The 25,980-nt window shown below is 50.2% G+C and overlaps 1 protein-coding gene across 1 annotated transcript in view; it reads left to right on the top strand.

Moving 5' to 3' along the window:
• The first annotated feature begins 3,952 nt into the window (after window positions 1-3,952).
• cacna1ha (calcium channel, voltage-dependent, T type, alpha 1H subunit a) overlaps window positions 3,953-25,980 on the top strand; it is a 49,602-nt gene continuing 27,574 nt past the window's right edge. Inside the window, 2 exon segments of the mRNA XM_062566192.1 lie at window positions 3,953-4,485; window positions 5,460-5,967. Of these exon segments, the coding sequence (XP_062422176.1) occupies window positions 5,484-5,967 (484 nt within the window). The 5' untranslated portion in view covers window positions 3,953-4,485; window positions 5,460-5,483.

Below are 25,980 nucleotides of genomic sequence, written 5' to 3' on the forward strand. Positions count from 1 at the left end.
CTGGCACGTACGGGTGTTGCAACTAACTCTTCAGGCCAAAAGGCCCGAAAATGTGACGTAACAGAAGCAACATAACAAACCAGAAACGTTATCCAATCAACGGCTTCGCATAAGTTAGGTTGCTGTGCTTCGGTGGGGGCAGAAGCCCGAGTCCGATGGGGTCGCTTTTCAGTCGCACACTTACCTAACTGCCCTGCTATGTGTTCTCTTCACTTGTTTGTGCTCCTTTTTATTTCAGTCGTTGCGTTGAAAAAGTGTTATGTGATGACATTGACGTCATTTCCCCCCAGTTACTTAATCGCATTAATGCCGACGCCAGGCAGGAGAGTTCTCATTTTGTAATTGAAGTAATGAAGTTTGATGAGAGGACCACTAGGACGGGCTCGCTGTTCTCTCGTGGCGGTGGAGTTTTTGCTTTTGCACCGTCGTGGAAAAGTGAGTCACGGAGCCGACGCGGTTGGAACCGACGCCGAGGACAACTCGGTGACCGCGGTGACGGGGCGCAGGTGGGAGGTCCTGCAGACTTGCGCCAGGTTAAGGATGTGCAAAGAGGAGCCGTCAAAGGCGGTGTACGAGAAGTGCGCGTAGTCATGGCGACGCCTCCCACTGGCGCTTCGGGGCTTTGTGGACGGCCTGTCAATCACCGTGTAGCCACGCCCTAAAGCACACCCTGCTTTATCGTCTGTTCGCCTGTAAAAACACAAATTGGAACATGCGACGAGCATCGTGCGTTTGGTTTGCAGGTATTTCACGTGTATGTCTTAATGTATCAATGTGATGCAGAAGGCTGCCAGATGCTGTTGTACAACACCAGCTTATAATCCAGATGTTGCTTTCATTACTGCTGCCATGACACATCGTCAATCCTCCCTGTGCTTCTCTCTCTCTCTCTCTCTCTCTCTCTCTCCCTCCCTCTCACTTTCTCTTTGTATACCTCTCTCTCCCCTCATCTGGTCACTGCCTGTCCGTCTCTCTCTGAACCGGTTTTGAAGTGGACCAGTAGGGGTCTGCGTGCGTGTGTGCGTGCGTGCGTGCGTGCGTGTGTGTGTGTGCGCGCACGCATAATCTTTTTTCAAAGAGGCCGGCAGGCGGGCAGCTTCCTGTATTGCTTTTTTTTGTTTTCACAGATGAAAGCAGCGGACAGGTGTCAGTCAGCTTTTAAAATGACTCTCTGCTGTTATTATTTAAAACATATTATATTATTTAAGACTCTCAGCTTGGCAGGGTCGAGTTGGAAATAACATCATGTTGTTTTTATCATTTCAGTATCAAGTGTATTAACTACCAGCTGGTAGGGGACGTTGAGCAGGTTGTCCTCCGATCACAAGACCTCTTTGCTTGGGCCCCAAGTGGCTCCTGATGCATGTTACACCAAGGTTAAAAAGCTCTCTGAGCCCCCTGCAGACGAGCAGCATGCGCCAAGTCATTTATGATTTAGAGTTCTACGGGTGGAAGAAGGGTTAACGTCTTTTACTTGCTCCTGTGTGTAAAAGTGTTTCAGATAAAGAAAAAAAAACAACACAAACATAAAGGAAGTTGGAATGAGCTGCGCTTTGTGTGTGTAACCGCCAAAGTGAAGCTGTGAGAGTGTTACTGCAGCAGTGATTTGATTTTATACACAACACATGTGTATACAGCATGTCTACACAGGCGCTATGCAGATGAAAGCATGCATAAAGTGTATTTCACATGTCAACATGTATTCCCTTTAAAGGCTGTGTGTGTGTGTGTGTGTGTGTGTGTGTGTGTGTGTGTGCGTGTGCAGCTTTCTGCTGGTGTGATTATGTAATTGTTTCCTCTGGTCCTGTTGTGTTTTTGAATGCACACATATCTTCTGCTCTCCAATACTCTAATTAGAATGATTGCTTTGCGTCTTGCCAAAAAGAGGAATGAAAAAAAAAACCCCATCATAAAACATCTTTTCATGCGTCCTTCTTTCTTTCTGACGACGCCGCTCTCTCTTTCCCTCCGTTATTTATCTCGCTGTACTTTTCTTAGCTTGTTTTCAATAATGCATCGAGAGTTTGCATATTTCAGGGGCTTTTGTGCATGTCTCTGCACGTGCGCAGTGTGGACGCTGCAGGGGGGGGGGGGGGGGGAGGCCCCGTGAAAAAAGACGACATGCAGGGTCTCCCCGACCTCACACACGTCAGCTGGTCCTGAGGAGAAGGGACCCCTCGCCCCCCCCCCCCTCCCCCCACAAAAGGGCCAGGTGGGCCAACGGAAAGACGCAGCGAGCGAGGTCGGACCGGAAGGCGAAGAGAAACACTGATAATGCTGAAATATTTCGAGCCGTTCCTCCACATTGTTGTTCTTGTTCATGCCGGCTGCGTCTCTGCGCCGCGCGTCCCAAGAGATCACCTGTCAATCAAGAGCAGACGTGGTCCTCCTCCTTCAGGTTGCCCTTCTGGCGGCATGCGGTGCGGCTCGTGCCGTACAGTGAAGACCTGGCTCCAAGTGCCGCGTGACCGCCGGGGTGCCAACGGGTTCCTCCCTCCTCAGAGCCAACTTCAGACTTTACTCTGTCTCACACTTTTTAACAGCTCCGCCACTTCAAGCGACTCCCTAATTGGGTTTCGGTGACACGGCTCCTCCGCCCGAGGCCCCGTTAACCGTATTTTGAGCGGCTTACAGCTCGGCAGAGGTTCACCAGTGTAGTTTATCAACGTGTTCAACTCAACATTTTCTTTGAGAGAATCCGTCCCAAGAGACCCGCTGAAAAAGAGAAACCTGGGCATCTGATTGGACAGATCGCCTGTCAATCAAAGCCATCTTGTGGAAGCCAGTCAGGGGATGGATGGATGGATGGAAGAGTCATCTCTTCCATCAAGACAAGCCTTGAACAAAGCGTTCCCTGACCGGAGGTCTGATGTGTTACGGACAGTCCCTGGCACATAGGATCAGGGATTACGTTTGTTATATTCCTCTATATGTACGCACTGAGAGATTAGGGGATTACGTCAGGTCTTTGGGGGATTGGCTCGCCTGAACCGTCCTACACAGTTAATGCTAACTACGTTACATAAAGAACAGGGATGGGTGAGTCAGATTAGTGAAAGAATCAACTCATTTATTTCACATGCAATACCTCAGACCACTTTGTTTGTACTTGTTGTTGTTTCACATTTGTATTGTGGCTCTAACCCCTGAATGAGTGCCCGTCGAGGTTTACATTAGTTTGGTTCTGTGGCTTCTCGTGGGAGAACGAAAGCAGCACTGGTTGTTGTTATTGGTTTTACTGTGGCGGTCCCGAGTGATTTACCAGAAGCACATCGAGGCCTCCTCTGCCTGCGTCGCCCCGCCCAAATCCCCCCCCCCCCCCCACCCACCCCAGCCTCGCAACACCCACCACGGGCTCTCAGCCCGAGGGTCGAGTGCTCGAAGGGTCTCTCCAAGACAATTTGCGAACACTTTCCACGTTGGCGATGGGGTCACCAGTGGAATCAGAGACGCAACTCGAACGAGGGGCTCTTTTCGGATCTCCCTCTTCCTCCCCCACCCAGATATCAAATGCTGTCACGTTCCTGGCAGCTGCTTCCTGTGGAGTTCACATCTACTGTGTGTACATATACGCATAATTGTTTCTCTGGAACACTCCTCGTTAATTATAGCGCGTGTGTGTGTGGGTGTTTGTGATCAATCACCCGGGGAGTATAAATGGATCGAATGGATCACACGAAGACGTTCGACGCGGAGCAGCTGCCTGAGGGCAGGTGAACTGACCCCTGGACGAAGAGGATGCTGTTCATAATGAGTCAAGAGTCAGAGATAAAAGGTGTGCACACTAAATCTCTCTCCCTTTGTCCCCCGTGGTGTGTTTTTCTACCGAAGCACTTTGTTGTCATGGCTACAGATTAGAGGAATATGACAGAAAGATAAACGCATGAACCAGAACAACAATAATAACAACAATGGCTCCTTGTGTTTGTGTAGCGCCACCAGCAGATGTGTGCTGGCTGATCCATTTTTTATTCCACTTCCATTATCTGCTGCGGGCTGCGTGGGGATGCGCGTAACGCCCTGGAGCGTGCGCGCCCGGCTCGGTTCTTCCGTGGCTTTTTTTGTTCTTCCTTATTGTGTGTTTGTGCGTGTATGTGTGTGTGTGTGTGTCTCGTAACTGCTACCCCCCACCCCTTCCTCACAGCCGGGCATCACGTCACGTGTCAGGACTCCCAAGTTCCTCCGTGTCAGATCGTCCACGGAGCTCCAGCAGAGCGCGAGCCGCACGGTCTGTCCTCCACGCGCGCGCATCTCCGCTCCACGCCGCCGCGTGACCAACACACCTGGGCGCGGAGGGACGGACGGACGGACGCACGAAGAAACCACATCTTCCCTCCGGATTACCTTTTCTTTGGTCCGTGAAGTGAAGTGGGGAGATCTTTTGGAGAGAGGAAGGAGGCGCAGAGCTCCGGTGTCGGAAAGGCTGGAGAACACGGACAAGTCACGGATCATGCTTATGGGAACTTCCGATTCCGTCTCGATAAGGTATTTTTTTTAAGAATGAAGTCGTTCTGTCTGGCTGCAGTGTTTTGGTATCAGAGGTTTGAATACACTTTTTTTTTTTAACGGCGGAAGGAACCGGACACGCAGATGAAGGGCGCTGCGTTTGGATTCCCGTTGGCACCGTTTGAAATGTACTTTTCCACCGCATGTTTGACGTTTTACTTCCGTTGTCTCTCATTCCCTGGAAGAGCGCGTCAGATGCGCTTTTTTCCCCTTCACACATCGACGAGCGATGGAGAACAAAGCATTTTATTTTAAAAAAGAGAAAAGTCTCTTAGCCGGATTAGGATGAAAATAACTTACCTCTAAAGGTTAAAATACTTAAATATGATAATCGGGATTAGCGTGTCGTTTATTGTGTGTATGTGTGTTTTTTTTTCTTCTTTTTGCGCATTCCCTGCCCACATCGCGTGGTGTGGGCTAAAAAGCTCCAGTAGACCCGACACTGAGCAGTCCATCTGTTCCATCACGTAGCAACAGCAAGAAACAAATCCCCTGTATCTCATAACAACACGGCGTTATTCCGTGTCAATGGTGGGTTTTAATGGGTTCTGACAGAGAAATGTGTGTTTCTAACTAAACAAAAGAGGATTACCTGACATTCATTTCTGTGGTCTTTGTTATCTCCTAGATATCATAAATGTGTCTTAGACTTTCAAAGATTCTCATTGGTTCGTTTGGCTTTTTGTTCCTTTTTTTTTAAATGGTGAGAGTCAGAGACAGAGAGAGCGAATGTTTAGAATATCGATGTTCTGTGTGAGTATTGATTGGACGCAAGTTCTTTGCTCCTGAGGAGTCCAGAGTGTTTATTTGGCTCATCATGTGATTCGTCTCCTAATTTGATCTCTCCTCCGCTTGCGTCCTTTCCTGTTCCTCTGCCTACCCCCCCCCCCGCCCCTCCACACCTCCCACCGTGCACGCCTCTCTAACCCCTCTGCCCCCCCCCCCCCCTCCAGAGTGGCTCTGCCTGATGCTCTATCATGACTGATGGCGAGGGGAGAGTGCGCTTCCAGTTCGCCGAGTGCCCGGAAGGGCAGGAGGAGGCGCGGGAGGAGGTGAGGCTCGCTATACCAACGCCCTGCAGGAAGGACGCAGCCGGTCCCGACGGTGACCCTGGAGGAGGCCGTGAGGATGATGATGATGAGGAGGAGGAGGATGAAGAGGAAGGGGAAGAGGAGGAGGAGGAGGTGGAGAGCAGCGGTAAGAGGAGGGCTGCCGACCGGGGAGACGGCGGCGAATGGAGCCCCGAGGCCCGGGAGGCGCGCGAGGGCCAGGAGCCGCAGCCGGACGCCGGGGTCGGGCCGGCGCTGGGAGTCCGCATCAGGGCTCCTCTCCGCGATCCGGACTGCGCGTCGGAGGAGGAGGAGCAGCAGCAGCCGTACCCCGCCCTGGCCCCCGAGGCCTTCTTCTGCCTGAAGCAAACCACCAGGCCTCGCAACTGGTGTCTCCGCCTCGTCTGTAACCCATATCCTTTCACGCGGTGAAGCCACGCAGGAACTACCACACTACACTACCCCCCCCCCCCCCCCCCCCCCCAGCATGCGTGAGTACGGCCCGGGGCCCTCGCACCTCCCTCCGGGCGGGGAACAGGTACGTGGCTCACATGCTCTCGGGTCCGGCTGTGGTGCCGCTCTCCGAACGTGATGGTTCCCGTGAGACTACATGGAGCAGCAGCAGGCTCCACACGTCTGACGGGTGTTTGGAGGGGGAGGGGTGGGGGGGGTGGTTCTACTAAACATGCCATTGTTTGGACACATGCCCTGAGTAATGTGGGAGCACATGTTGGGTTCGCTGGTCTTGCTGCAGTTGTCTGGGAGAATAGCTGGTGTTTCTTCTGCCGTGAGGGTCACAGGGTTCCTGATTTTGTTCTGTTTGACTAAAAGATGTCGGCTTCCAGGAACGGAATCCAGTGAGTGTTTCGTTCTCTTGGGCATTTTAAAAACTGCGTTTTTGGGTACATTTCCCAAATGTTCACGGTCGAATCCCAACACCTGTTTGGAAACACATTTACATGCTAATGTGATCTCAGCCAGTCTTTGGCCGTGTGCGTGGGATCATCTTCATTCTTGTGTCGGTGCACTTGATCCGGGTTCATCTCCCGTGTCTATTTGAAGCACAAGTTCACGTCACTGGTGTTGTTTTTGGATGAAATTCAAATACGTTTGAAGCAACCCGTCATTATTCGCACTGTGCGGAATGAATACCACTCCTCAGGTGCTCGTGATCCCACTGCTTGCATTCTCAGGCTGCCATTTTGTGCTCAACAAATCATCAACATTGTGTGTGAGGATGACAAATAGTTCAAATCCGCTTTTAACTGTTTTTCATATACATTATTTCTCGTCAGCAGAACATCCTGCCGGGATAATTTTCGTCTTTGGGATGTTTTAACAGACTGGAGTAAAAATTGTGCATCCAAATCCAAGCCCCATAAAAAAAAAAACCCCACTGGACTGTTCTTTCATTCCGGATGTGGAGAGGTGGGTGGTGTAAAATCAAATTCAGGCCATTCAGTCATATTTATTTGCCAAGTGCATTCCTGTGTTCCTGGAGTCCAATGTGCAGGCCAGGAAATGATAAATTGCAAGGTTCGCAGGTTCCTCTGCTCGGACTCCGTCGGTCCCAGCGGATCCCGCGACGGCTCTCCGTGAACCTCGACTCGGTTTTCACAAGCCCGAAGGTAGTCAGCGGCGACAGGGCACGGGTGTGTTCGGTATCTTCCGGAGGCGGAACCTGACGAGGAGTTTGAAGCCGGAAGGTAGCCCGGAAGTCAACGTTTCGCAATCGGGTCAAGGCTCGTCTCGTCAACTCTCCTTCGTTAACATCGATCCGACGCCACCTGTTGGCAAACTGCTGTTTGTATTAGTGATGGAAAATGAATTTGATGATACCAATGAAGGGAGTCCTAGTTTATTAGAGAATGATTTATTAAGTCGGGGGGGGGGGCGGGTTGGATTGGCAGACCTGCGCGGACATTTTGGAAAATCATATAAACGCAGGTCTTGTTGTCAGAAAGTCGCAACGAGGCTCGCCAAGGCCGCTTCCTCTTACGAGCAGGAACCTCCAAGCACGCCGTCCATGGCAACCGACCTGAAGGCGATATATTGACATTTCCAAGCCACTCCGGGACCTTCTTTTCACAATTCCTATTGAAGCCTGTCCCCGGTGACGAGAGGTGGAGCACGTGTGCTTTTATTTGATCTATTTCCTGGTTGTTTGGCACCACGAGGACTGTTTGTACCGGGACGGCGTCGCCGATGACCTAATGAATTAAAACTCACGCTGTGTGTTTCGTACCTCAGTGTGCGTGTGTGTGTGTGTGCGGGACACAGCGTCAGCATTGCACGGCTGGTGGTCCACACTGGGCTGTGTAAATATTATTTGTAGTATAAATGCTCTGCCACTCAAGCGCACAAAAGGCATGCACACAATGGTTTAAGTGTGATTCTGGAGAAGGGGAGTCAAAGGGATAAAGAGTCCTTTTTTTTTTACCGTATGGACAAACCAGTGAACAAACTGCTCTGAAACAAACTGTGCTGTGTAAAGATCCACGTCCCATATAATCTAATCTGTATTTGGGAAGCTGCTAATCACATGTGGTAATAAAAGCAGGCCCACAGTTGCGCACAATTAGCGTTCCTCGTAAATCATGTTTATTAGGGTCATCGTTATTGATCAGCTGACCAGATTTTTTTGCCTGCACATTAACGTCTTAGGATGTGCAACAACAAAAAAAGCATCTTTGCTCACAATGCAATTGCAGCAGAGAGCTATCGATTAGTTTAATTACTACTTAACTCGTTCTTCCATAAAACACAATGAAAAAAACCCACAACGATCCACAAGAAGCCACTTTAGAACGTTTTAAACGGAACGTTTGCAGCCGATGTGTTCAAGATGCTTTTATGTCAGCTGCGCAAGACAAATGATTCTCTAGTGACATCTTTGCATAAGTGCTTTTGAATTTTTCTCTGTCAAATATAATTTATTAACGCTTTTATTAATGCATTTGACCTTTTACGCATTAGAGGCAGATCATGAGTTACAGAACATGATTTGTAAAAACTTTTTTAAATTCCATTTTAAAGTGAAAATACTTCTTTTTACACCCGGGTGAGTCGCCCCCTGATGGCCGTGAGAGGCAATGCAAGTTTGAGACATTTTCGCGATTGGCTTCACTTCTCGGAACTGGTTCTGAGGTGAGGCTACGCGGCGCGTTTAACAAGCCGGGTTCAGAAGGACCAGATGAGATTCTGGGTTAATGCATTTACAGATGAGTGGATTCATCCAGCTATCGGTCTCCATTAGTCATCCTATACTCTGAAAACATTGAGAGGGCCTCTTGCACTTCCTTCATAAATGAATACAGATGACTGTGAGAGGGCACACACACACACACACACACAGAAGGAGCCGTTGTGGCGGCTTGTTAGCGAAAGATCAGAGGCCTTTATTTATGATAATATTCTCATTATGGCTTTCATTTTAATGTGATTGGAGCAGGAACATCCAATATGTCCGTTGGAGGTTCGGATCGAAACCAGCTTTATGAAATCTGAGACGGATTTCAATCTTTCTCAGACGGAGGCTGAGCGATCCGAGTCCAAAAGAGCCTCGTTAAAATGTAGCCTTGATACGTGTTCAGCGTGATAAGAGTCCACCTCCCACCCACCTGTCCACTTCCCTTCCACAGTGACGTCACTTCGAGGGGCTCCTTCCCCCCCGGGGTCTGCGCCTTAAAATGACCTCATCGGTTCAGCGGGAGGGACCTTGAATTCAGCAGGTTGTCAATTCTCTAACCGCCAATCAGACAGGCCTCCTGGGGCTTGTGTGTGTGTGTGTGTGTGCGTGTGTTCGGTGACTCATTGCATTTGGCCCGTGCACATGATAACAGCAGATTGGGGGTCATGACAGAGGGATTCTGTCTCTATGACGTGTTAGTTAGACTCACTCTGCATTGTGTGTTTGTAATGTACCTCTCAAAATAAAAAAATGCGCTAATCTTTTTTAAAATATTTTTTAAACATTGTGCAAAATTCATTTCCACCAGTTTTCTGATTGGTAAATTGAATGATTGTCGACATTATATTTTCAGTTTTCATAATAACTTTTTGAATGATTTCCGGCCTCAGGTGGATTGTTATTGCCGTTGTTCATGAATGTATTATGTAGTCAAACATAATAAGTACACAAATTACATTTCGCTGCCCTGCAGCTGTGTGTGTGTGTGTGTGTGTGTGTGGGGCTGGGTATCCCGTTAGGGTGGGTGTGTGTCGTGGGATTACTTCCAGTAGGATCTTTGTTCGCCCCCAGGCCCGTTGTTTACAGACTGCTTTCGCAAAAATGATAGCGCTGAATTCTGTGTGTGTAAACGGAGGGTGTGCACGTGGAGTGTGTGTGCGTGCGTGTGTGTGTGTGTGTGTGCGTGTGTGTGTGCGCGCGTAGTGAGTTTAGCCAGCGACCCTTTCCCGCCTCGGGCACCGAGCGGATGACTTCACAAAGTTCTCCAGAGTGTCTTCGTTTTGATGTGAGGGAGGGGGGGGGGGCTGTCATCTTCAGCCAATCACAGGAGAGCTGCCACCTATCTGCTCTCTTCTGCTCCATTGTGCCCTTTTTATTGTCTTTCTTTGTTGATGGTTACTGCAGTAAATCGCTCCCCTTGCCTCCCCCATCTCTCTCTCTCTCTCTCTCTCTCTCTCTCCATAAAAAGCTTCTGCTGACTAACGTGAGCTCTTTATTTCTGTCTTTCCTTCTCCACTCGTTCCTTTGTTTTTTCCGGCTGCTTAAATCTGTCTGTGTGTGTTTTTGCAATTTTTGCAGTTTACTGCAGTGTTAACCATTGCTTTTCCTGCACACACACACACACAAACAAACACACACACTGATGCTCAGTTTGTTTAGATCTTTTATAATGAGACCACTTGGTGAAATAAATTGTCAGGGTGCTTCTTTCTCTCTCAGTGTGTCAGCGCTTAACTCGGACTGAGTCCAAGGCTCTATGGATTTATAGGCTTGAGTGTGTGTGTGTGCGTGCGTTGGTGCGTGACGTTCCGGTGGTCAATTGGTTGGATCTTTGGGGAACTGGAGCTCAATGAAGGTGGACGTCACCGGACCCTGGCGGTGGAACTCCTTCTCTTCAGCGCGTCCTCGACGCAGCGCTTACTATTCAGTTATGTTTTTAGGTCACGTTGCCTTGTTACCGCACTGCTGTTTCTAATGAGCCTTTTCTCTTGTTGTTGTTGTTGTTGTGGTGGTGGTGTGCGCGCGCGTGTGTGCGTTTGTCCTGCATGTGCGTCTGTTTCCCCACAGTCGAGCTCCACATGAATAACCCAATAGTCCTGATCACATTTCTGCCTGAAGGATGGACGGTCAGAGAGAGAGAGAGAGAGGGGGGGGGGGGTGAGAGAGGGAGTCCGCTGGTAACGACGCGGCGTTTTGTGTCACACAACAATGTTTTGAAAGGAACCAACAAAATGCCCCCCCCCCCCTCTCACCCCCCCCCCCCCCTCTGCACATTACAATAATCTGCAGACTGACACACACGGATGGAGAACTGTTTCTCTGACGCAACTGTGAAGATCAAACAGCCCGTAAACGAGGTCTTATGTATATTAGGAAGCGGGTGGGAGTGTGTGGATGGATGCACTCATGTGTAGGGATGCACATCTGTGTGTGTGTGTGTGTGTGTGCTTGTGTGTGTGTGAGAGAGAGAGAGAGCGACAGCGTCTTATTATGAAAGAGTAATGCAGAGATGGATGAATAAATAAAAGATCTGGGAAACCCATCAGCATCGAGCACTTGGTTGTCATGGCAATGCGAGCAGCATAGCAAAACGTGTGTGTGTGTGTGTGTGTTTTGAGTCAGAGGGAGAGATGGAGATCGTATAACTGCAGTGTTTTAAGTACGTAAACAAGAGTTTTGCGCTCATGAAGAAACGTACTGAACCCAACCATCGGTTGCTCGTGAACACCTTCACGTGAGAAGATGCTTTTAAAGAGAGAGAGAGAGAGAGAGAGAGAGAGACCTGCTGGGACTGCAGCCTCGCTCCCTCCTTCTCGCCCCTGCAGCTTGTGTATCCCCGAGTGTGTGTGTGTGTGTGTGAGAGAGTTACACACAGCGCACAAGTAAGTAGTGCTTCAAATAAGAGTCACGGCAACTTAGTGATACGGAAGAGTGGCGACTGAAGCCTAATTAATGTTGAAAAAAAGTGCATGAAAGTGCACGTAGAAAGTTTCATGACCGCTGCTTCAAACAGTGCCAATGTGTGCTGTGTGCTGTGTGTGTGTGTTAGAGAGAAAGAGAGAGACAGAGAGAGAGAGAGAGAGAGAGTGGACGAGAGAGGAAGAGGGAGAAGTCTCTGACTGGGATTCTCACAGCGAAGAGGCTCTTTACTAAAAACTCTACCTGGTTACTAGGCAACAGAATGGCAGTGCAGCACATCGGAGCACGGGGGGGGGTCTGCAGTCTGTGTGCGAGGGTCCTTCTTCAACTGCTGAGTCAATAACTATATTATTTATGAGTATTATACAGAAAGGCGGGGGGGGCGTGTTTGTGTGTGTGTTTGAGAGACGGAGGAGACCTCGCATCTGCTCGTCTTCCTGCCGGAAACGTGTCAGGATCTTTTTCTTCTGCTTCCGCCTCGCTCTCTCGGCCCCCGGGTCGAAATCGACCGGGATTTACGTAAGTCGGGGAAGGGGGCGGCGCTTGAGACGCGAGGCCCCGGAAAAACGCCTTTCGTGCTAAACATCGGCTCAAACCGCAAACAATCGTGAACCTTCCTCCTTGTGAATGATCCGCTGACCTCCGGGTCAAACCTGGTATTGTGTGTCTGGATTCGCACACTCCCACGGGCAGCGGGGGGGGGGGGGGTCAATCCAATGCCGGGGGGGGGGGGGGGGGGGGGGGCGCTGTTTAATGTCCATTAGGCTGTAATGAAGGAACGCCGCTCTCACCGGTCCCCTCGCTGTTTTCTAATGGGCCTCCATTATCACAGTTCCAAGTGCACACACATTGAGGCTGCACCACACACACACACACACTCATCTCTTTGAGATGAAAGGGCATCATGAAGCAGGTGACCCAGCTGAAGTGCAGGAGGTCTGCCGCGTGTTAAACAGTCTCAAGTGGCCGTGTAATGGGCCGGTTATGTACTTGTCTGAAGAGGAAAGAGCCGCGCGTCACAAAACAAAACGTCACCATGCCGCAGTTCTGACAACCAAAGGTACTGAACTTCTCCCCAAACACTGGTGCGTATCAATGAGTCGAACGCAAAACGGGGTCAAACTGAGACATCTAGCGATTCAGAGGGCATTCATCCGGCGATAAAACAACCCCGTCTCTGCTATTCCATCCCTGTGCAGAGGAGTGAGCTCCTCTGGATACCCAGGGAGTATAATTGTCTCACTTGGTGACTAACAGTGCAGCGAAACGCAGCGTAATGAAGCTGAAATATCAAAAGGTAGACCCGAGAGTCTGCGAGGATTCTTGGCAACGCATGACTCAAAGCATAATGCGCAAAATCTGCTCACATGTGGTTTAATAACGATCTAAAAATACCTGCGCGGAGGAGAACTTGTCTGCATCCGCACTCTGCGCATGTATAGATTATGAATGCAGCGTAATCACTTCTGGGCTCACCGGTGCCTCTCTGTTCCGTGATAAATGCGCAGGTCAGAGGTCCCTGACATATACAAAAGAATCAGCTATAAAAACCCTGCAGGAAGCCAAAGGGAAATTAAACTGTCACGCAAAGAAGCCGACTCGCGCTGTGATTCATTTTAGCACCTTTTCCTCTCGTTTCACACATCCGGCTCTCCTTCTAATGTAATGACCTAATTCCCTGCTGGGAATCAATAAGGTCACCCGTAGCACTGGATAACTTCAGTGGGGCCTAAAAATCTATCTACGTGCGGCAGCTTATCGGGATATGTGCCGTGAAAACGTATTTCGTGCTGAAGGCCCTCTGGTGTGCAGGAACAAAAGGAGCCACTGAGAGACAAAACCCTTCTGACATTAAATTGGTGCAGTTGCAAAGCATCCCGTGTTTCCACCATCAACAGCGGGGAGCTGCCGGTGGCTTTCTGCAGCCATGCGGTTCTTTTGAGGTTCCCCCGGCTTTGCAGACGTCTTACTGGCCCCCCATGCCCCCCCCTCCGTCGTCCCAGGGGCACGTCGGACCTCCGGAAATGCCAAACGTTGTGGTGCAACGTCGTTCAGGCGGTTTAACCGTCATCCCAGCGAGGAGAGCAGATCATTGTTGTTGTACCAGTGTGTGTCTGTATGTGTGTGTGTGTTGTTGGTGTGCACAGTGCAGCAGAAGGACAGCAGCACATTAGCTTGCATTTGTGTGTGTCTAATAGCACTGCTTTGCTAGGAGTCCCAATGGTGTGTGTGTTGGTGTGGAGGGGTGGGGGGGTGCAGAAGAGTGCTAACATGAGCGTGTGTGACAGACCGCCCACGCACCCAGCTTGGATCTGGTTTGTTCCGGTTTGGCGGTTTTGTGTTGGCACGGCGATGGACTCTGGACGGGGTCGATTGGCGCCTCGGAGATGATTGGAGAGATCCGCCGTGTGGATTTCTCAAAGAGAATTGTGTCACTTAATGTTTCCTGTCACGGCGGCTAATGGGGCAGAGCGCTGTTTTCATCTTGGTCATGGAACCTCTCAACGTCATGCATCGGTACCGATTGTCCCATGCTAACTTCGCCCATGCTAACTTCGCCCATGCTATCTTCGCCCATGCTAACTTTGCCCATGCTATCTTCGCCCATGCTAACTTCGCCCATGCTAACTTTGCCCATGCTATCTTCGCCCATGCTATCTTTGCCCATGCTATCTTCGCCCATGCAAACTTCGCCCATGCTAACTTCACCCATGCTAACTTCGCCCATGCTATCTTCGCCCATGCTAACGTCGCCCATGCTATCTTCGCCCATGCTAACTTCGCCCATGCTAACTTCGCCCATGCTAACTTCGCTCATGCTAACTTTGCCCATATAACCGACCAACCTCTGGTGTAATGAATACAAATATTATGGGATTTAGTCCTCTCCTCGTGGGGGAAACAAAGAGCACTTATGCAGACTGCAGTAAATTAATAAAGCATAACAGAAAACAAGATGTACGTGATGTTCTGGAAGCACAACCACCTGAATGTGTGTTTTTCTCTGTGTGCGTGTGTGCGTGCGATACTTCCAACAGAGCACATTATGATGGTTGCGCGACCTTGCATATTATTTCCTAATTTGGCGAGTTATGCCGTGTGCTTTTTCTGTGTGTGAGTGAGTGTGTTTGGGAGGCATCTAAGTTATTTCTTTATGATTGCTGTGTGCGCGCTAACACATTTTAAGGGTGTTATTGTTTAGACGGAACCCGGCTTCCTGTGTTATGGGAGAGAGGGAGAGAGCATTCAGAACATTAATCTCACTTTAAAACAAAGCCGCGTGCGCCGAGGGGTGATGTAACGCACGCCGGGATGTTGTGCGACCTCCGCCTCAGAGTGTGTCGGCCTCCGTTCGAGCACTTGATGCTAACTCGTTGAGATGGATGAAACCACGCTAGCCGTGGGAGGAGGGATGTGGCATTAAGGGCCCAGCGTGGAAAGCTGCTAATTTTACCCCTCGCCCCGGCCCACCGAGCCTCGTGTCTGTGCCTATTTGAAGGCGCGCACTCGTGTGAAGAGGGCGCCGTCATCCGCGGCTCGGACAGGACGGCGGGTCGGGACAGATGGTGTGCTTCTGCACAGAAGCATCGTGACTGTACACAGATTTTGTAGCTCGCCATCTTGGATTACGGGCCGTCACCCTGTGGTTGTTTCTACAGCCCAGACACATCGCTGCTGGACGTCAAGGTAAACACAGAGGAAGACGAGGAGAGGCAGAAGACGTCTGCAGGGGGGGGGGGTCATTTACAAAGGCTCCAGAATTGAGCAGCTTCTCCCGCTTGGTTTGATCAGCTGTTAATTGAATCGGAGAGAATAATGAGAGGGTCAGGTGATGGTTCGTTGTTTTAAAGCCATCTGGAGCTTTGCCTTAGGGGCACACACACACACACACACATTTCTTATGCAGTTATATGCATACAGAAGAGCAAAGGCATTCAAGACCGTATAAATTCCAGCAGCTAATGCAACACAGGCACATGAAACCCAAATGGGGAACCGGTGCGCGGATGGAGGATAAAGGCAGGGGACGTCAAGGCGGACCAGAGAAGCCCGTGAAAGACTCCAGATAATAATATGATAACATTAAAAAACGCCCAGACGTCAGAGCACAACACGGTGCACGTTTGTTTTAATCACAGACGCCATCTGTTTTTTAAAATTATTTTTCGATATGTGCTACGTCTGTAGCAGCAGATGCTACGCAGGTTGAGAAGCACGTTCGCCACCTTCTAAAATCTACTCGAGTGGGAGCTTTGAGTTCCAAATATTTCAATTTGGTTTCCGTCAGTTTCAGAAGTGGCTTTAGGTGGATAGATGGTTTGGAGGAAGGATTCCACGTTCCCCCCCCCCCCCCCCCCGGTGACCCGCGGGCGGTTCACTTGCTGCAGACTGGTGTCGTGCAGCCAACGACGGTTCAAGGTTCAAACCCACAGAAGGTTATTTTGGATCCTGGTGTGTTTCCCAGAGATTCATTCAATGAAGGCAACAGGTCTATGGAGGATGTTTCATCATGTAAGATGAGTCTCAACTTCCCAGCTGCTTCAGAGGAAATAAGAAAAGGGTCAAGAAGTCGAGAACAATTCTTACTGTGATCTGCGTGTGTGTGTGTGCGCAGTGCCCTTCTGTCTTTTGACCTCATGACAAGGTCAACGTCATCACTCGCACGCGACCTGCCTGCAGATCCATACGTCTATAAATGCAATACCCTCTCGCACATGCATGTGAGCAGCAGTCTTGTGAATCCTCTGTGTGTGTGTGTGTGTGTGTGTTTAATGGGGGCGAGGACGCTGATGAGGTTAATGGAATGACAGGCCTCGTGCAGCTCCTCTCATTAGGGAGTAATGAAGGGCCTCTGTAAGTGACTCCTGACGCGCACACGCCCACACGCGAGACGGGAGAGGAAGGGAGCCCAGTTGGATTTGATGACATTTGTTTCAAGGTAGAAGCAGATATGGACGGACACGGAGGTTGCGCTGCTCTTTCCGCTGACTGGATGTTGAGGAGATGCTGGAACGAGGACCAGTTGGCCTTTAAATCTGCCGGTTTGATCTGAAAATGCTCTCGGTTTGGGCTGTAAATCCGGGCTCTCTGCGGTTAATCCGGTTCATTATCCACCTCTAAAATAATAGCCGTGAAATACAGTGTGCATATTTACAGTTAAGCAGATCAATGGCTGCCCTCTGGGGGGGGGGCCCGAATGCGCTTCTCTAACTGGAGTCCAAGGCCTTGCGTAGGTCCAGGCCACAGTTTGGGTTTATGTTTTACGGTTTAACAGCCTTTGGCGCGGTGCGATGTGCACGGGCCCTCTACCAGCTACCAGGAAACGAGCTTCTATAACACACAACATTAAACAGAAGAACCGACTGGAAATCTTCACTCTTCATTACATTATCCATGGTTTAAATTCCCTATAATTAGTTTTTTTTAATACCATGCAGGCCTTGATGGAAACAGCCTGTGTACTTATTCTTATAATATGTCTATTCTAAATTAATGCAGAAAATAGGGAGCTGATTCTATATCGATTTCCCTCATATATTAATGCCACGCTGCATGCTTCTTAACAGGAAGTTTCCATGGATATTTCTAAGAAATGAATGGAATGTTAACAACAAGAGGATTATTCGACAGGGACCAAGACCAGCATGCTTTGGAAAAATGATGTGTTGGTAGAGCAAATTGCCTTATCGTTATATAACTTTCTATAGACTTCAGTCTCGTAACATGTCTAGTAAAGGAGAAGCTATAAAAGAGGACAGGTGTGAAGGAAAAGAAATAGAAGAAGAAGAAGAGGAGAAGTGAGGGTAAACAGGGCTGAGGGCTCTATGTCAGGTTAATCGCATTACGACTGAGTTGAGGTTGGGTGAGGAAGACGAGGCAGAGTCACCGAAGAACAGGGGGAGAGAGAGAGAGAGAGAAAGAGAGGGAGAGAGAGGAAACTAATTGGTTTTGAAGGTTCGATAAGAGCCGTCAGGAAAGAGCATCAATCTGTCTCTTTTCTGACCATAAACTACATGCAATGGGCCAACATGTACACACACACACACACACACACACAGCGGGTCGTATCTGCTTCTTGCAGCGCTCAGTGATTCAGGGATGCGAACACGCTGCCATCCATTATTCAATCAAAAGCACATTAAACCGCTCCTTACGCACACCTTTCTGTCTGCCCCCCCCCCCCCCCCCCCCCCCTTGTCTCCTTGAGCCTTTTCAGCCTTTTAAAATCTTTCCGGGGGAGGGACCATCATTGCTGTGACTCCACCAGCCTTTTCGATTCCAAGTGTGTTACGGTCAAATGGTTCCCCGGCAGTGTGGCCTCAAAGCGCTGGCTTTTAAAGTAACGACCACTGGAGCCATGAAACGCAGCGTGTCCTTTACCCCTCATGCAGGGAGTTATCAACACAGAGGGGGGGGGGGGGGGGGGGAGGAGAACGAGGGAGAGGGGAGGCAGGGAGAGGGAGAGAGAAGAAAAGCAATCCAGTTTATTCAGCCATAAGTGCAAGTGACAGAGAAGATAAATGTGACATTAAAACTCTACAGCTTCAACAACCAGCTGTGTGTGTGTGTGTGTGTGTGTGTGTGTGTAGACCTGTAAGCCAGGAGGGTTATAGAAGGATAACTCCTTAAATCATGTTCAGTGCAATGTTTCTTTTCTTTTTATGCAACTGCACACTCGGGTCAGGATGCGTGTGTGCGTGTGTGTGTGCGTGCGTGTGTGTGTGCGTGCGTGTGTGTGCGTGTGTGTGTGTGCGTGTGCGTGCGTGCGTGTGTGTGTGTGTGTGTGTGTGTGCGTGTGTGTGTGTGTGTGTGTGTGTGTGTGCGTGTGTGTGTGTGTGTGTGTGTGCGTGCAGGACCCAGAGTGATGCGATGGGATTCATCTCCGAGGCAGAGACGGGTCTGACCTTTGGCCTCGCTGCGAGGAGAGTTGGAAGTCGGAGGTGTGTGTTGGATGGGAGAGGACAGCTTGATGACGTATTGATTGCACAAAGCACCAACGTATGGATTAAAACACACAATAGCAACAAAACGCAGCTTTTACAAAGAGACGTTTGAAGCCTGGAACCTTTCCTTTTGAAGGACAGAGGACCGGCAGCGTTGCATTGTGGGTAGTTGATAGCCTTAATGTGTCCTTTCGAGGTCATGCAATGTGACTCAACAAAGGAAACGCACGCTCCTGATACCAGCCGCAGGAATGAAGGTTTTATTTCAATTCCCACAAAGCCACCGACCAACTGTGTGTGTGTGTGTGTGTGTGAACAAAGGAAGTGTTTCTGTGTCTTTAAAGACTTGTGGCTAATCCTGTAGTATTCAACTTGATCAAAGTTGGTTTTTAAGCTCTGTTTGTGGAAAGCGTGATATACACACACATACACGCACACACACACACACACACACATACACGCGAGCCGGGCCTCACGTCGCTGCCGACCCCGGGCAAAGCTTCACGTGTGTCATCGCCGTAGCAACTGTCTACAATTGCCGTTTTTTTTTTTTTTGCTGGAGTCAAATGGCCTCAGACGGAAAGTTTAACGTCTTTTCCATCTGCGTTCGGTTTCTGTGGTTTCCAACTTACCACAGCGCATTCGTGTGTGTGTGTCTGTGTGTGTGTGTGTGTGTGTGTGTCAAGGCATTATCCTGCTTCGCATCAACATGCTCTGCACACACACACACACACACACACACACGCACACAGGAGGCTGTCGAGTGGGGACGTCGCGTGCGGTTTGGTTTTTCTGAAGCATGTGACGCCTCGCGGACAGCAGCGATCAGGAGGCCTGTGAGAGGGGGGGAGGGGGAAGGGGGGGGGCAGAAAAGAGGCAGAGAGCCACGCAAAGCGGGTCGCAGGGCGGCAGGAGGGACGCGGAGGCCTTTTTCCGCTTTCGTGCTGTCGGGAACGAACCCGCCAGGCTGAAGTGAAAGTGCTGAGTGGTCGCATCCATATTAGATGAAGCGAGCAGGATTCAGGGCAGCGCACCAACGCATGAAAAAAAAAAGTGGGGGGGGGGGTTGGGGGGACGCGGGATGAGTGCAGTTGGAACTCGTGTCGAAAAAACACGGACACTTATCCCTGAAGCGAAATGTGTCCTCAGCAAGAGCTGCGAGTTTGGTTTTTGAAATGATCTTGGCGTGAACACGGTGAACGATACAACCCGCTGTCCTTCGCCCAACCAGCTGCAGCACGCCACGCGGCGTGGATCCGAGTGCTGAGGGGGGGGGGCCTTGAGACGCGAGTTGAACGGATAACTCGTCCTCGTGGGGTTCGAACGTTTCATTAATACATCAGGAATACTGGTAGTGTCGCTGGCTGTTTGCCTCTGGAATATGAACACTTTAAAACAAGGGCTTTATCATCTCTTCTGCACCACCAGATGTCCAAAGAGAGTCCATTAGCAAATCGTGACCCGTACGGACCCCCCCCCCCCCCCCCCCCCCATCACGGGTCAGAACTATTTCACAGTAACATAAACATATATTAAAGATGAATTACTATGAATTCCTTGCTATGACTAATGACACGATTTGTTTTATTCGTCAATAAAGCCTCCTCATCTGAATATGCCTTCACTGAGAAAACAACCTATTTAAACTACAACGATAGAGTTACTTCTAAGACACATCTGGGCAGTGAGGTAACATCTGTGTATCGGGTTCACTGAGAAAAGGGTAACATTTAAGAATAGAACTCGTGAATAAAGTGTGTGTAGACGGTGTGACCGCTGAAGAAGAGGAGGAGACGGCCCCTGGTGTGTGAGAGGTGGACACCGTGTGTGTGTGTGTGTGTGTGTGTGTGTGTGTGTGTGTGTGTGTGTGGGTACAAGTAATCATTGTATTGTCACGTTCTATTTGCTGTACTGAAGCTTCACTGGACTCGTCTCCCTGGGGGGAGGAACCCCCCCCCCCCCTCCACCTTGTCGAGCTCTGATGAAGGACGTAGTGATAAAAGTGCAGAAGAAGTGGATGAGGGCACTAGAAAAGGAAAGAAGGGTTCGAGAGATGGAAGGAGCAGATATTTCCTGATTTATTGACTCATTTCAGTTTGTTTCTGTGTGCAAACAGCTGTCTGTCACCTCAGCTGACCTGTGACCTTTCTTCCCCCAACAATCATCAGTCTCTGATTCGTAGCAACCGTCTGTATTTGTGTGTGTGTGTGTGTGTGTATCCATGGAAATGATTTATGTTTCAGCTAATATTGGGTTACGGTTGCTGTGTGTGAAACAGAACAAGCAGACCTTTGTAATCTTTGGGATGTTAAATTAAAAGGACACGAGGAGGACTGGTCCCAGACGTCGACCCATGAACAGCAACGTTTACAGTGTTTCGATGCTTTTCCCCCCACTTTTCTGTACAGTACGGACCATTTAAGCTGTGTTTCCATGGTGACGGTCAGTCAGATCATACACAGTCAGCTTGTTATTTCATTCCTGATGTAACGGAGTTAAACAGCTAACATCACACAAGAGAATTCTCCCGATAACACCTGCGCACTTCCTGTGAACGTGTGCGTCGTATTTACACTAGTTAATATTAACCCCTGTACTTCCTGTTGCCGTGGTTACAGTTTTACTACTGTTTACCGACGACTGAGAGATCTGGAAATGAGATGGGTCCGTCCCGATCAGACGGAGAGCTTTGATTGGGGGCGCGGCCTAATGGGGGCGGAGCCTAGACGCTCTAACGAGGCCGCTATAAGCGATAAGATTCTGTCCGATATTTTGATTTGGTAATTGAGGTTTACTTTCTGATTTTCTGGAGATCACATCCATGCGAATAGTGTGCTAATTGGTGTTGATGAATGCCAGGCACTTAAACAGTATTGTATTGTAAATGACAGGTGGCATCACGTCATTGTGTGATTTTTATTCTGCCCTTTAAATCCCTTAATCAGCCTAACTTGCTTCACTGGGTCTGTTGTAGATGTGACGTTTGGGCTTCACATTTACGTGCACCTTCTCAAACTCCTCTTCGCGGTCCCAATATCATCCTGTAGATGTAGACGTGATTGAACTCTCGCCCCCTTGCAGTCTGCATCCATTATTAATGGTGTTTCACTAAAGATGCATAATGGATCCCAGCCGGCGTTTTAACGCCCGCAGCTCAGATGGAAGGTGAGCCCAGAGGAAGAAGCTTTAGGAGCTTTGCACGAAACCAACGAAGGCTGAGTAACCTCCTGCCGACCAGCGCTCCTCCAGGATGGAAGCGAGCCCCAGGGGGATGGGGGGGGAAACCGGGGCTCAGACTCTCTGTAATTACATCAATTGCACCTAATAAATTACAATTAGAGGTGAAGCGCTTCCCACCCCATTAGCTGGTGATCAACTTCTGTAAAGCTAACACCCCCTCAGAAAAGAAGCAGAAAGTGTGTGTGTGTGTGTGTGTGAGGATGTGCTAAAAGCTAAAGAGGTCCCTATGGTAACGCATCTCCTCGGTGAAGCCAGATGTTTCATCCTGGGGGGACACGTGTCATCCTTTAGTCCCATCAGCGCTCAGTCTCCTGATTGAAGGGACCTCGTTAAGCCCGAGGAGCTTTGTCCCCTCCGTGTTCCATCAAGGTCCATCATGGCGCACACACACACACACACACACACACACACACACCCCCCCATATTGTCTCCTTGGTCGTGCCAAACTGACTGCGGGATATTTTCGGTTTGTGACTCAGCTGCAGCAGAATGCAAAAAAAAAACGAGACGGAAGGAAGGCGCCGTTGTGCTTGTAGGTGTTTTTTTGTCGTACTCAGCATCGGCTGCATCCCAAATCTGGATTGCTAATCGAAAGTGGATTTGTGGTTTTTTTTTGTTTTTACACCCTCAGCTCTTTAAAAGTCGAATCGTTTATTTGTGCGGGATACGTTTATTTGTTGAGTGTGTTATTTATTTAACGCTCTTTGTCCGGCCTTAGTTCCCCCGTGAAGCCAGCAGAGGCCTGCTAGTGGACCAGGTGAGCTCACGGAGGAGGCTGCCAACAAACACCCCCCCCCCCCCCCCCCCGCCCCCCTCGCTCACACATGACCTCACACTCACACGCGGGTTCACGCAGAGGGCTCGCAGGGATGCACTCGCGCGGCGCCGCGCGCACATTATCGACCGCACGCGGATCGTCATGCTCATTGTGTAAAGCTGTGTGTGTGTGTGTGTGTGTGTGTAATTTGTCACTATACCTTCACGTGCATGTTATGCATGTGCTAGTCTACGCGTGTGTCTCATGACTTGGTCCGCGTCCAGATGTCCATATGCCGCCACGCGGGGCATCTGGCCATCTGCTGGGAGGCTGAAACACATCCAGGAAGCTGTGACCTCTCGGTTCGGTTTCTATGACGAGTCCCGCGTGTGTGGTTCTCTTCCTGCTTTCACGTCACACACGTCACGTTGTTTTTAAACACATGTGATCCTCTGTGGACGTGGTCGTCGTGACTCCATTCTGAGTAAGCCCCGCCCCCTGCGTTATGATCAGACCGTCATTTACTAAATGAGCATCACGCTCTACTGAAGATGAAGGTGATCTTCTTTCATCTCCCTTCTGGATGTGGAGCCTGAGACTAGTTCGGGGGGGGGGGAGGAGGGGGAGGGGGAGAGAAGATGAGAGGGTGGAAAACACAGAGGAAACAATCAAAGAAGAATGTAAACACGGCCTCTGAAATGCAGACCAAAGACCTCGCCGTCCTCAACTCTCCTCGCTCTCGACTTTGCAGGAATCCCAGGGCGGCGGGCGGTTACCAGGCAACCGGAATCCTGTCTGAACTGTGTCAGCGAGAGAGAGGGGGGGGGGGGGGGGGGAATGGAGGGTGATGAAAGCGCTCCTCGATAATCGCCGCCATCAGGCCGGATGTTTACGCCTCACGTTCCTGCTCTCTGCAACAATAGCGTGATACACACTGCGTGACTGTGTCCTGGTACCACGCTTCAGAGGGGGGGGGGGGGGGGGGGGGACCTCGCCGTGGTCTGTCTCTTGTGTGGCCGGGGGGGGCTCAAAAGAGAGATGACGTTTAGTTGCATTATGGGAATTGTAGGATCGGGTGTACAAAGTAGAGCCCAAAGGTCGCGACATCTCAGTCTCTGTTGTGACTATTTCTACCTTTAGTGCAAAGATGCTTTTTGTTAGAAGTGTCAAATGTTTTCAGATATATTAAAAATATCAAATATCCACAGTTCTCTTTAAGCAGGAGCTGATATTCAAACTTTACAGTGTGTGACGGGCTTTAATTCTGCTACTTGTAGAGGAGCCAATACCTGAAGGTCGAGCTGAACAGTTGAACCCTCTAATGTGTGTGTGTGTGTGTGTCTGTGTGTGTGTGTGTGTGTGTGAGACTCTGTACGGGTTTGAGTCCAGAACCCATCAGATGAAGCTGCTCTATTTTGGGCGCTCTGAGTCTCTCTCCTCCATATTCGTCCTCTATGACACCCACCTGCACACAAACACACACACACCTGCACACACCTGCACAAACACACACACACCTGCACACACGTGCACACACACACACACACCTGCACACACAAACCTGGACACACAGATGGCGGGGGGCGGGGGGGGGAACCTCCGGCCGGCTTATAGACCATCGAATAGAACTCAGGCCGATGTGAAGTTGTTCTCGTTTCACCGTGACGAAGAAGCGGCGTCGACGAAGAAGAATAACCAGGCGGTGGAATGAGGTCTGAGGGGGGGGGGGGGGGGAAGGAGCTGGGAGGGAATCCTGGTGTAACTGCGTCACTGCTAACTCCTCCCCCACCCCCACCCCCGCCCCGAGGGGCCCGAGACATCGAGTTCAGGGACGGGCGGATTTATGAGGTTCTGTTCCCGAGTCGTGGCGTCTCCAGGGGCCTCGCCGAGACGAGCCAATCTGGAGTGCTCACACACACACACACACACACACGCACACACACACACGCTGCGGAACACATGCGACAACTAGTCCTTCTGTTGGCTAAATCCTTGAAGCAGTGGTCACAGCGGGGGGGTGGGAGGGGGGCTCTGTTATGTTTGAGGTAATGGTAGAGAGAGAGAGAGAGAGGGGGGGGGGGAAATAAATGAACAATAATCCCACCAAAAGCCTCTCGGTGTCCAGATCGCAGAGACTCCAGTGACACGGATCACCAGGGGGGCCGAGAGGAGGCTGAGATTAAATATTCATAAAGCCAATGAAGCAAAATATTTGAACATCAAAATTATATAAAAATTATGAAAATGTGTTATTTTTTTCAGCCATTACGACGGGATTAGACTCAGAGACTCAGAAGAACATCAGGTCTTCAGGCAGGTTTCATCCGAGCAGCCGGTACGTTCATTGTGTCCTTGTGTGTACACACACACACACACACACACACACACACACACACACACTGATCGACCCCAGTAAAGTGTGTGATTAGGTTATTACATCTGATGGGATCCAGTTTGCTCTCCTCTAATGAAAGAGGGATGGATCTGGGGGGGTTGAGGAGGGGGGGGGGGGCATCAGAGAAATGGGTTGTACAAGAAGAAGATGATGAAGCGAGCGAGGTTAAAGGATAAGAGGAGAGATGGAGGGGGATAATGTAGAGAAATGAGGGGGGGGAGGGGTGGAGGGTAGGGGTAGTGAGACGGGGTGAAGGACAGGGTCCAGGGGGTTGAGGAGGGGAGGGGGGGGGGGGTTGATGTTCCTCCACCTCTTTGAGAATGAAGCAAATGTTTGACTTCTCAGGATTTAATCCCACCCATCCCAAAGAATCCCCCCCTCCCTCCCCACCCTCCCGGCGGTATCTAGGAGGGAGGAAAAGGAAGAAGGGAGCAAGGGAAGAAGTCATAACTGTGTGTGTGTGTGTGTGTGTGTCTCCTTAGCAAATGTGTATCCGCGTTATCACAGTCGCTGCAGGTGTGAGACTCTGACAGAGTGTGGTACGGATTCAACAGGCGCCTACAAATGCCCACTATCGCATTGTGATGTGTGTGTCTGGAGGGGGGGGGGCATGGGGGGGGGGGGCTTGTATTGTCACACATTAGCGCAGCAGATGATGAAGACAAACACTGAGTCATTGGGGGCTTCGGTCACGGATGGAACCCCCGCTCTTCGGGACGCGTCGTCCTCGTGTCTCTCCCCGTGTCAAACGGTCTTAATTACCAGGTGCTCTGGCCCTCGGGGAGGTGGTGGGGGGGGGGGGTGGGGACGCATGCCACGTGGCTCCAGCGACACCCAGGGGGTGGGGTGGGGGGTGGGGGGGGGGTAGTAAGTCTGCCGCTTGCACCACGAAAACCGAGTCGATACGCAGTTTGCCTCCCGATTAAGGCAACATTTGAGAAGATGAATAGACGCTACGACAAATTACTCCTTGCATCGAT

This window comes from Pungitius pungitius, chromosome 12, assembly GCF_949316345.1.
Source record: "Pungitius pungitius chromosome 12, fPunPun2.1, whole genome shotgun sequence".
NCBI lineage: Eukaryota > Metazoa > Chordata > Actinopteri > Perciformes > Gasterosteidae > Pungitius > Pungitius pungitius.